Genomic DNA, 12,535 nt, shown 5'->3' with positions numbered 1-12,535 from the left:
GCCAACTTGAGGAGACAAAATAACGCATACCTATGCAGTTAGCTACTGCGTACAGACGAATATCCGGGTGACACACTGCTTACAAGTTTACCATGAAACTTGTGCACACACCATATTTTATTCGCAAGAAGCTCTTTACGGCTTTGACATTGACTACTTTTGTTTAGAATTTATACAGAAAAACAATCTTACTCTTACTAATACTATAAATACGAAAGTTTAGGTGGATGGATGTTTGAAGGTACCTCCGTACCGGCTCCACGAATATTAATGAAATTTGGCACACACGTAGAACATAGTCTGTAAGAACACATAGGTTACTATTTTTAATTGAGCACGGACGGAGTCGTGGGCCACAGCTGTCTATAATAAATATTTCGATAAAGCCTAACAATTTGCTGATAAGATGAGAGAAAACCTACTTTTAATAGTAATTGTACTTTAATGCGTTTGTATGTATGTTAGTAAAATTGGTTGCAATAAGTTAAGCTGTTATAATCAGTTAACTTCGACTGATATTTTTGTTATAAATCAAATAATTATATATTATACAATATTATATTGACACATATTTACATTATAAATTATTGTTGTTGAACTCTTAAGAGGTCAAGGCTAGTAATTTTTTATGTATGACATTAAACTTGAAGTTACTACCATACTTTATAATTGAGATTTTATATCCATATAACTGCTGTAATCACTCGGGACCTCCGTTTGTGTGGAAAATCAGCTTTATTTATTTTACTTCTGTTGAAGCTGCAAGAATACACCATACAGTTAATATATGTAATATGTATTTTGGTATCTATGTATATAAAATTAATTGCGTTCGACGATTCGAACCCAGGACCCACAGATTACAAGTCAAATGCTTAACCCCTGGACCACCGACGCGCTGTGTAATCAAATCTTAATATTCGTTAATTGAACCGGAGTCGATTGTAGCATTATCAACGTCTAATTAAACTCGAAGATATGATAGATTCAGAAAAATCATTAAAGCTATTTTATTTTTTTCTTTGCTTCAAACGAAATTAAAATTCTTATCGTGAAACTGGTTTTCACATGTATAGGTATATTTCGGTGATATACCCAATTATCCTTGGTCAGTTTATTACTATTAGATGTGCTGAATATTGATGATCTGTTTTCGTTTGTTTTTTATTGCAATACCTCGGGCCGATAGCAACAGATTCGTGGCAATAGAAATTTATATTTTTTTCCAACTCATCAGCATATCTTTTACAAACTTGTTTAATAATGAGTGTTTTTATACGAGAGGGCGATTGTAAGTCATTTAAATTGTTATTCTACGTACATTTATATGTTAACTAGAATTTAAGGGTATGCTAGGATGGTTATTATATGTTTTAAAGTTTATAAGAAAACATAAGAATGCGTTAAGGTCTGATTTTTCATAAGTGTGATAAGTAAAAAAAATATTATATTAAACATATTACGTTAAGATACAATTTTCTTTCTTTATAGGCCACTTGTCTTTTGTAGGAAAGTATTCGTCTTGCAAAACTACTTACCTATAGGATGTTCCTTGCAATGCAACCGGAACTTACAGAATCACTGGCTCTTTCTTGTTTATCGTGAAAGTCAATTTTATTAATTTAAACATTTTAAAATTATTTCAAATTGATTGTTCCTTAGTTGCTGTGGTCAACAATAAGACAAAACATGCCTGTCACATAGTGACACCACCTAAGTGTATTAAAAGTAGTTTATCTTCTTTCACTTCATGATATCTTTGAAATACTATTTCTGGAAAGAAACATTACTTAATAACAGTTGTTTTCCATTAGGAATAACAACCGCTTTGCTCTTTAGAACACCTTCTTTCTACAAATACAGTTGGCATATTGCAGCATAAGTGTGATTCACTTGTACAAAAAAAGTTGATCTGCATTACCTCTACCGCATTTTCAAATGGAATAAAGCTCTTCACCATCCAAGAAAATACCAACCGTTTTTTCAACAACTTTATTAAAATTAATATTTGAGACAAATATGATACTATGATGTCGCTTATTCTTATATTAATTTATAATTCATTAATTAATGTTGTACACTAGTGTATTATGTTACTGCTGATACGTTTACGTGACAAAAGTATCTTGTCAAAGCATTGTTGTGTTATATGAAGTCGTCAGGTTCGCGCGGCGCGTCCAAGTCGCGGTAGTGAACGACCGGGCGGAACTCCGCGGCGTCACCCCTTCAACATAAAGCATGCATTAGAAACACGCCTGACGCTCCACTCAAATCACTCAAAACTCACAAACAAAACTACATCTTATATAGTTAGATCAGTGGAAAACCTTGCATTTACTTAGTACAAAGCGTAAAAATGATGCCTGTCTTTTGTAATCAAAACTTTCGGTGTGTCAGACGAACGGTTCGAGATGAATCAAGGCAAGGTTCTGCAAAGTTCCACACTGAACTAAAAAATATATTTATTGCTTACTTTTACATTGTAAGCAAGTCTTAAAATAATTAAAAACGTCACAAATCTCAGCTTCCCGGGAACAATATAGGGTTAAATGTTAATTAAGAATTAACAATAAAAAAAATGTTTTCATAATCTCTAATATTTCTTTATTATTTCTTAACTACAACAATCGAATTATTAGCAAAATATTGTATACTTATCGGTTAAAAGTTATAACATAATATTATAACATAATATTGAGTTCGCGTATGAAAATTAATATTAGAGAAAGAACATAATCAAATCAGTTGAAATGAAATCTTGGTCATTTAAATTTATTACATAAAAGTATTTAGTACAGAAAAACAGAAAATTATTTTAGTGATCAACAAATGAAAATTGTGACACGGTCATTGTTGTGATTTCTCTCAATAATTTGAGACACAAAATGTATAAGTTAACAATGTATAGATATGTTTCATACCACATTGTATGGATTCGATCTGTTGTAATCGGAATGTTATCATTACTATTGCAAACGTCACAACTTAGAATATGTCACCATTATCCGGGAAGTCGAGATCGTTGTATGCAATAATGGGCCGGGACCGATCCACGTTTTCCCTGTAAATTATTACTTAAAGCTTAAAACTTATTTACATGTATAATGTTTTTGCAATATTATTTCATGCGAAGAAAAGCAAAATGTCAATAGAGCAACCTCTCAGCCCATAATATACCAATACTCCGGGAAGATAATAACAAAACATGTGAAGCTTGTAGAGCAAATGCTAAGGTCAAGCACAAGCAAGACAAATAACAATACGGGCTCGTTCGTCTTCGCTCATTAGATACTGGCTGTTTGAATAATTAATAAGGTTTGCATTTGGATATATTATTAAAAATCTAAAATAAAACAAAATAAACAAAATTACTCTTCATTTCTTCGTTGATGAATAAAATTGAATTAATTTATCGGGTCATATGACATTCTAAAGGGCAATATTAACATATATCCAAAAACACGCATTATACTCATGATACGTGGTTGGGGATCATCCATTAATCTCGTGAGACTCGAAAATGGGGGATAGTTTAAATGAGATATCACGTGTACTTATTTTCTGAATGTTGACGAAAATGTGTTTTCAAATGCAATGCTATTAAGTCACTAGGATGATTTCAAACTTTATCACGGCTTATATTATTAACCGTAAAAAATGTACATACTTAGAAAGACTTGAGACCTATTTTTTATTTTATTTTGTCGATTTAATTAGATCAGAGCCGTAATAGTATAGAGCTACTTATTAGCAATATAATAATAATTAATCGACATTTTAGAGATGCTATAAAGCTCGTTATTCTTATTATAAAAAATCTCCTAATCACCTTTTGTCCGACTTTATGTATTTGTGCAATCAAACAAAAATAAAAATACCACTTTATTATGTCAGCATGAGATAGTTATTGCAAATTTTAGAGAACAATAAATTCGATTTATTTTACAATATTATGTGACAAGTGATTTTGAATTATCTTTGCATCTTAAATGTGAGATGAAAATTAATACCTAAAACTATAACAATTTTTCATCTTACAAAAATTGTTTTAAAATTTCCTCTAATAAATTTCCATATATAAATATCACATACATAATGTATTATGTTTTTATTTGAATAATAAATTATAATAATAGTTCGTTTTACAAGATTTTTTTACATCATAATGTTACATACTTCTAATATAATATTCCTGTAACAAGCAGGATGCAGTTGGATTATATTAAACATAAAAATCCATATTTATCTAAAGCACGTGTTTATCTTAGATAAGGATGCAGTAAAAATATTTGTAAAATTACATCATAATTGTGCATCAATTGCACATCTAATTATAACTCAGGCTTCCTTCTTTAACTAATTTTATATATAAAATTCTCGTGTCACAATGTTAGTTACTATACTCCTACTATCAGCTTGACAGATTTTTATGAAATTTTATAAGCATATTCAGTAAATCTGAGAATCGGCTATTATTTATTTTTTAATCTCGCGCGGACGGAATCGCGGGCGACTGCTAGTAACATATGAAACTTAATTTATACAAAATTGTTTCGAATCCAGATCAAGAACAAAATTATTATTGTAACAGATAAATAAAAAAGGTCGGTGATGTTGTTTTGGTGAAATATTTTTATTTTTAATAGAAAAACGATTTTATGGGTCGTAAAAGTTTTAAAAGGTTTTATATAAAGACTACATTTTGCATTTGATTATAAACTTAAAAGGAACTTTTTTTTTGTATATTGAAATAACACTGACGAGCTGATCGTGGGTTTCCAAAGCCAAAATCCCTGTTTAAAACATATTGTTATTTCTGTTTTGTCAGGGATAACGATATATTTATACAAAGATTTTAGCCTCGGAAATCAGCGGTGAATGTCTCATGGCTGTTATGATAAAATTTAATTCAATTGTATTAAAAAATTTGTATTCAAAATAGCGGAATGTATAAAATAAACTTTATTATTAGTATTTGAACATTATATTTGTTATATGTATCTAATGAGCGAAATATTGAAACAATGCCATATTTTACAAATGTATTATATTAATGCATCGAAAAGTAATCCGAATGTAACTAACTTCGGAATCACTTTTTTGAAGTATTAGATGTTGAAAAAAAACAACTAAGGTGATTTATGAAAAAAAAATAAGGAACAATTTTTTAAAAAGATAAATGAAACTTAATATAGTTTGCTTTTATGATCGTGCATATTAACCGTAATAAAATAATATATCAAAAAATAATCTGGTAGTGTTTGCAGTATCAACCTATTCATACATCTAAAAAATTAGGTTTAGCAACATTTATTTAGTAATAAGCGGCATGTATGATAAAATGTATGAAAAGAAATTTCTATTTCGAAAACCATGTAACGTATATTATTAAGTGATACTTCAGTTTTCTTTTGGATAATTTTCTATTTTTTTTTCTCCAAAATGCTCTAACGTTGTCTTTATATTTATTTCCAGTATATTAATATATGTATGTAAAAAGTAAAGCATTGCAAATATAATGTAGATGTTACCTGGGTCGTGAGAAGCGCGGGTGTCGGGGGGCGTACGGCGCGGGCGGGGCCCAGCCGCCCCACCCCCAGCCGCGTGCGCCCGCGCCGCCGCCACCTGGACCTCCGCCGTACCTACATACAAATATTAATTCATAAACAAAAAATACCACTTTTTAATTCCTACAGCTTTAAAACATTTCTGATTTATTTCATCTAAGCTAAATAGGTAGTTATGGCTACTTATTAAAACGACTTAAATCTGGAAAATTCTAATCCTGGTTCACATTATGCCAGTACAGTAGGGCAGTAGAGCTGGCCTAGCATAGACTGTTGGGGCTCGCTGGTGCCTGTTCGCTTTTACGTAATGCTATTTGTTTGTCAGCGCTGATTTTGTGTAGCTACTGTCTTACTGTACTGGTGTAATGTAAACCAGGCTTCAAATCATGACCTAATTAATGCTGTCAATAAATATCGCATTAGTAATTCACATTTAAAAATTAATATCAATAACTGATATCGGCTTTTAATCTGTATATACAATATAGATAATAGACAATGTTTTTGTGTGTGCGTGTGTGTGTGCGTACGGTGCGGGGGGCGGGGCGTGCGCGGAGTGCGGCGCGTGCGGGGCGGACTGCCCGCGCGTCGAAGGCTCGGGCTGCTGCGGGCGACGCACGTCGCGCACATACGCGTTGAAGTACGCCACCTCGCGGCGCACCTCGTCCACCTACACGACGTCAAACATATTTACCACAATACACTTAGGAATTCTTTTAGCGATTCGTTAACGATTATGAGTGCGGCAGTAAGGAGCAGTGGTTAAAGTATCTTTGGAGTTAGAAATCCCTTCCATTCAAATTTAAATGAGAAATATAAAAAATATTACAAACATACCGATTACCGATTAATAAATATATTACCTTTTCAGCGTGCTTGTTGAATATGTGTTTTCGGATAAAATCTGGACCTTTGAACTTTTTACCGCTAAGAGGGCACAACCATTTATCCTTCGACAACTCTTGAGTGTTAGCTTGGATAAATTTCTCCACTTCTGCATCAGGGTCCTATTAAATAAAAAATAATAATATCATTTCATGTAATTTAAATACAACAATAAAAAATAATTATTTTCAAACATACCTTTATTCCCAGTTTCTGCAACTCTTCATCAGATAAAGGCTTAGCATCTTGCAAGAATGAAGACATTTTGCTTTCAAATGATTTGATGTAGTCTTGTATTTCTTGTTGCGTCGGCTTTAACAAAAACATATATTTAAGACCATGAGTAATTTATTTACACTAAAATTTACTAAAATTTTCGCAAGTGATTTTTAATACCTTGTTAGGTGGTGGACCAGAGCGCGCGTGCATTATACCGCAGCGGTTGGGCATTTCATCCTCATACGGGTATTCGCAATGGTTGTAATAATCCACAGAATGGACGATACGCAAGTACAGGACAAGGCGGTCCAACACGCGAATCAAATCTGGATCTGGTTGTTCCGTAGTACTGGGTTCTGAGGACGCCTCTAGCCCAAGTAACTCCTCCTCCTCCGTGGACGCCTCCTCAATCAGATGCTCCGTTATCTTATGCAGCACGGGATTCTTGGAGTTAAGACTGAAGTTCTGTAAATTAGTTAACTGTTATTTAGTTGAGATAAACAATAAAATCTTAACATATTCCACGTCGCTAAGATTGGGAGACGAAATGGCGGATTTAAATAACGAGAATATTCACACAACATTCGAAAGAGTCGTGAAGTATCTAATAGTTTATTATTGTTTGTTAATTTGTGCACTATTGTATTAGAGGTTGTATATAATGAGAATTACATCTGGCGATGTTTGTTCAGTGTTGTCAGCGTCGTTGTCTGTCTGCCAGAGATGCGTACGAGTGTCGAGGAGATGCGCGAGGCGCGCGGCGAGTCGGGCGTCGGCGCGCAGCACGGCCCGCTCCAGCGTCACGCCCGACACCGCACGGATGCGCCGCTGCAGGTCGCGGTTCACTATCGCCCCCAGCTCGCACTCGCGCAGCTAAACATATTAGGGAAATAAAATAAAAAAGTTACAGTGTTTTATATACTAGCCTTAACATACGTCAACCATTTTACAACCGCGACTCTTGACTCGGATTTTTAACAAATCGAGGCTGTTGAATTATTATTATGTGTAGGCTTGCAAAATGTGATCTTGACCAATAAATAATGAATTACATAAATATGTATCACTACACAGCTTTCGATTTATACCAATGATAAATCTTTAAGGTGAAATATATAACCATAATATCTATCAGCGGGTGTGAAAGAGTTAAAACACATGTTTAACTAAACAGTGTCCAACTATTTCGTGGAGTAAAACAAGTGTATTATGAGCATACATGAGCTAAAAATCAGTCATCTGTGCATTTGTGATAATGTACTTACGCGTATGTTATTGAGGTTCCAGCAGATGTCCTTGATGTTAACCTCTCGGCGGAAGGTGACCCAGCCGCGCCGGAACCAGCGCCGCTCGGGCAGCGGGTCCGCCAGCGCCACGCGCAGGAACCCGCCATAACGCTTGCACATCTATCGTACAATAAAACATTCATGTTAATAGTGAAAGCTAAATATTTTTATTGAAATAAAAAACATCCTTTGTATTTTGCTTACAGCCTCAACTTCTGCCTTAGCTATCGAAGGCGCCAAATTTCTCAAAAATATCGATGTAGTTTTGTGCAAAGCTCGAGACTCCTTTTTCTCTACGATAACGTCGTTTGTGCTTTCTGACTTTTCTTCTTCCGTCTTTTCTTTGTCCTGTGCAGCTTTAGGTTCTTCCTCAATTCTTTCCACGCTTGGGGACTTTTCCTTCTGCTTCGGGGACTTATCGGGAGTCTTAGACTTAGATTTGGATTTCCTGCGAGTGGCAGATTCACCCTCGTCTTCTGAACTTGAGGAAGAGGAACTAGATGATGATGAACTGGAAGACGACACAGCCGGCGGAGCTGAAATAAAATGTGAACAATTTATTAAATTCTTATAAGACTTTTCACCTCAAGATTTTAGGTGTAAAATAACTTACGAGGTTCCTTCTCTGGTGGTTTTTCTGCTTCATTGTCGCTGCCAGGTTGGGAATTAAACCTTGAGAACATCTTGGCCTGTTCCTGAAGTTGACGCAGGTGAGGGTCTATTTCCATAGTTAGTGGTGCAGTTGGCTTCGGAGACTCTGCTTTCTTGTCCTATTTATTAAATTCGAAATAAATACTTAGTTCTATTTTGATTTGGTTAGATATATGACAAATAATTACTTTTCATACCTTATCTTCCTCTGGTTTTTCTTTCTCTTCCTTAACTTTAACTTCATCAACATCAATTACAACTGGTTTGTCTGTATTGGTTTTGTCTGAAACCCAAAAAAAATATACAAAACCATTAAAAAATACTATTTGATATGCAGAAAAAGTTATATTTATTTGCACAAATTACCTGGTTGTTTCTCTGTAGTAGTTGAATTTTCTTGTGGTTGTGGATCATCAAGTGCCTTCAAATCTTCTTCAGTGCCACCTTCCAACTTGATAACGACCGTATCAAGCAGTCTCACTAATTTTTCAGACTTTTCTACATCAACTGTCACTTTGTCTAGTTCCCCGTGGTCCAATAACTCCAGGAACACGTTTAATCTGCTCTGTTTAATTATACAACAGACACAATATAATTTATATATATTTAAAAATAGTTTAACTACATTAAGACTTGGATCTTTACTTAAAGAGTATTTCATACATAAGTCAGGGTGAATTAACATTACTAATATTTGACTGATTGCAAAGCATATTTACCTTCAATGCTGCCAACTGTTCATTTTTACGTTTTACAGATTCCTCTGGATGATATTTGATCTTGAACCTTTAAAATGTAAACATTATTTAATTTAAATAGCAACATTAAGTTTACAATTCTACAAAAATAAGAATCACAATTAGACCAACTTCCAATATCATTCGTAGATGTGCTATTTTAATATTGGTACTTTATAATTATTTTAATACATATCTGAATTGTTTAAAAATACATTGACACAAACAACTATTGTTGGAGAAGTGCAATAAAAATAAAAAACGGAAATTCAAACTGAACATAACACTGAAAAATTACAAATTAGTTGGAACAATACAATATTGAGAAAAGCAAAAGAAAATTGGTCTAATAATCACATACAGCTCTTGTCTCATCCACATATCTGTTGATAAAAAAAGTAAACTAAAAGACATTAAATATTTAAAAAATCTTCAGTCTCACCTGCTCCACACATGTGGACTATTTAAACCCTACCCCTAACATAAACGAAACCTGCAGCATTGCGCGCTACAGGTCAACGCGATAAGAGCTAGCTACACACACATTTAACATTTGTACAAAGTTTGATTATAATTTTCGTAACGATGTGCAGCAAATCCACGCGAATACGCTGTAGACTGTAGGGAAAAAAGGTTACAATTAACTTTTGCATAGTAACATTAAAAAAATCTAGGCAAACTTACAGCATTTTACTTACACTTTGTTCACAAATTACTAGCAGGTTTGCAGTAAGTTGTTGCTTAGATTTTTTTAATTACCAGCAAATAAAGGAAAGTACACTACACAAAAGGCACATTTTTTAACGGATCACTTTGTTGTAACTGTCCTCTCAGAATTTACCTATTTTTAAAGTTACATAAAAAATATATAAGATTGACTACATACCATTCTTCATCTTTATGGGCAACAAAGAATTCATTGAGCTGTTGTCTCCTGAACTCCAATTTATATTCATTGTACTTCTGAATAGAATCGTCTACTGTGATAGAGTCGTCTTGTGCAGCCAGGAAGGCCTTGAAAGACATCATTGTGGGAGGACCATCTGAAGGCCCCATTGGTAAAACTGCATCTCTGTAATTAGGATATTTTATACATTTTTAGTAATTGCTAATTTGATGTAATCCATGGTGCACACTTTCATTTCGAAAATTATGTAATATATAATGTAATTTCTTGCTGATTTTTTACAAGTACCTGATAATTTAATCAACAATATCAGATAAACTTAACACTACATAGTCTAGGGTAGGCTATCTAAACAGATGATGTTGTTTCCTTTTATAGCAAATGTAACCAGGTAAAATACTAACCTTGCTGGTACAGGTGGCATTGGTTGTCCATAACCCTGGTGTGCTGGATGCGGGCCAAAATGATCATGACCCCAGCCATAGGAGCCATATGCATCATGTGGCATGCCTCCATATCTCCTGTCATCTATGGGCCAGTCAGGTCTAATCCTCTTGCTTGGTGGTCCTTCTCCTCTTATAGGAGAGTAGCCGCGGCTGGCACTGGCTCCTCCCCTGTAGTCTCTATAGTCAGGACCAGAACGACCTCCACGAGATCTTCCCACCCAACAATCTCTGATATTATTTCAATACTTTTAACCTTATAATTTACCTAATATATTACTTGTACCATTTAAACACATTAGCAGCTCTAAAAAAGCAGACATCAGTTTTATATCATGACAAAAAATATAAGAAGCTATATATAAAAGAACATTAAAAATTAGAACTAAATACAATTAAGCAACAAAATACAATTAACTAGATTACAACACTTATCTACAAAAAGAAAAGCCATATTCAAATGCCACTCCACTGAACATTCTAGTAAATGGTTGTCTACCTGATTTCTGGGGGCTTGCTGAGTAAGCATAAGAAATAAAATAAATTTAATGAATAACTACTTATGACATCATTTCTTAAATAAATTGTTCTACCAATTTAAAATGTTTTGTGATAGCCTAAAACATTTTTAGTGCTTAACATTGTCATTATTAATGCTGTTATACCTTCCAACTAATGCAATGGAACGTTTAGTAGGTTTAGAACTTTGGACTAGGACATCAGGATGTTTGATAGAGTGAGGTTGGGATCTGAAAATTATATTTAGATAGATATCATAGATTTTCTGGCTAAAAGGACAAAGGAAATAGGAAGTATTAGAAATAGATTTAGGCAAATATTTACCTTTCTGACCATTCTTCTCGACCACGGCTTCTCTCTTCTCTGCGATCGCTACTTCGATAACTGCTTCCTTCGGCAGTCCCTCTTTCACCACGAAATTTATCGCGCCTTTTTCGATCATACTCATCATCACTGTCAGCCATATCGTTTAATTTATTAAATCTATTACTGTTTTATATTAAAATTTGTGACTTATAGTTATAATTTCTATCTCTCAAAAAGTAAATCGTAAACGATGAACGTAGCCATTCAAGCACAGACAAAAAAAGAAAAAATTAGAACGTAATGTCAGTGGTGTTGCCAGTATAAAAAAATGTTGTGTTTACAGAAAGCAGAAAACTTTGCTGTAGAGAAATAAAGTCAAAGACAAAAGTTAAAAAATAAATCTAACTGTAGTGCATTGTGAGCTTTAAAGAAAAAAAACCGCTCACCGTTAAATCTTACTAACATTAAAAATGAAATCGACTACTATTATTCCAATAGTCGTACCGGTGTATGGACTGATAGCGAAGAGTATTTTAAGGATATTTTACACCAATATTTTAAGGAGTTCTCGGTAACAGTTGGATTAAGGGCCCGATACAAAAGGCAGTTATTCTAGAAACCGCGAGCATCGTAAGAAGGGTCTCTGCAGCCATGACCGCTGGTTGCTTGAATCATGGGATTCCGCAGCCGGTGTTACTCTATTTTTAATATAATATATTCTGTAATATTTTTTGTTTCATATATGAAATATATTATATTGGGAACATGATAAATAAAGATTATAAATGCGAATGGCGATGGATGTTTGTTTGAAGGTATCTTCGGAACAGCAAAAAGGATCGCATCAACCCTCCATCGACAATCTTTTATGCATCTGAATCTGCTAATCCTGACTTAGGGTAGGCTTCAATCCCCTCATCGGGGACGTATAGCAAGCCGATGATGATAATGATCATTTCATCCTCATCATTTTAGTAACATCTTACTAGAATTGTAAATGTGACATTTTTATGAT

General features: G+C 33.9%; 1 protein-coding gene across 3 annotated transcripts; it reads right to left on the bottom strand.

The window, feature by feature from the left end:
* Window positions 1-2,015: 2,015 nt before the first annotated feature.
* Window positions 2,016-11,803, bottom strand: Ars2 (arsenic resistance protein 2). 3 transcript variants are annotated; one of them, XM_013321312.1, is made up of 17 exons: window positions 11,539-11,803; window positions 11,361-11,444; window positions 10,657-10,926; window positions 10,232-10,417; window positions 9,328-9,394; window positions 8,975-9,173; window positions 8,806-8,891; window positions 8,571-8,727; window positions 8,162-8,493; window positions 7,937-8,077; window positions 7,344-7,544; window positions 6,849-7,136; window positions 6,651-6,764; window positions 6,431-6,574; window positions 6,098-6,237; window positions 5,532-5,642; window positions 2,016-2,224 (listed from the first exon to the last, which is right to left on the bottom strand). In XM_013321312.1, the coding sequence occupies exons 1-17, from the start codon at window positions 11,676-11,678 to the stop codon at window positions 2,146-2,148; spliced, it is 2,739 nt and encodes a 912-aa protein (XP_013176766.1). In that variant the 5' UTR covers window positions 11,679-11,803; the 3' UTR covers window positions 2,016-2,145. The 3 variants fall into 3 exon arrangements, with proteins under 3 accessions (XP_013176766.1, XP_013176767.1, XP_013176768.1); XM_013321313.1 differs by lacking the exon at window positions 11,361-11,444 and having other exon boundaries at window positions 2,017-2,224; XM_013321314.1 differs by lacking the exon at window positions 11,361-11,444 and having other exon boundaries at window positions 2,017-2,224; window positions 10,657-10,908.
* Between the last annotated feature and the right edge of the window lie 732 nt (window positions 11,804-12,535).

The sequence above is a fragment of the Papilio xuthus genome, unplaced genomic scaffold (assembly GCF_000836235.2).
Source record: "Papilio xuthus unplaced genomic scaffold, Pxut_1.1 DF825946.1, whole genome shotgun sequence".
NCBI classification, from domain to species: Eukaryota; Metazoa; Arthropoda; class Insecta; order Lepidoptera; family Papilionidae; genus Papilio; species Papilio xuthus.
The sequence above is the reverse complement of the archived record's forward strand: the minus strand, read 5'-3'. Positions and strand labels throughout refer to the sequence as shown.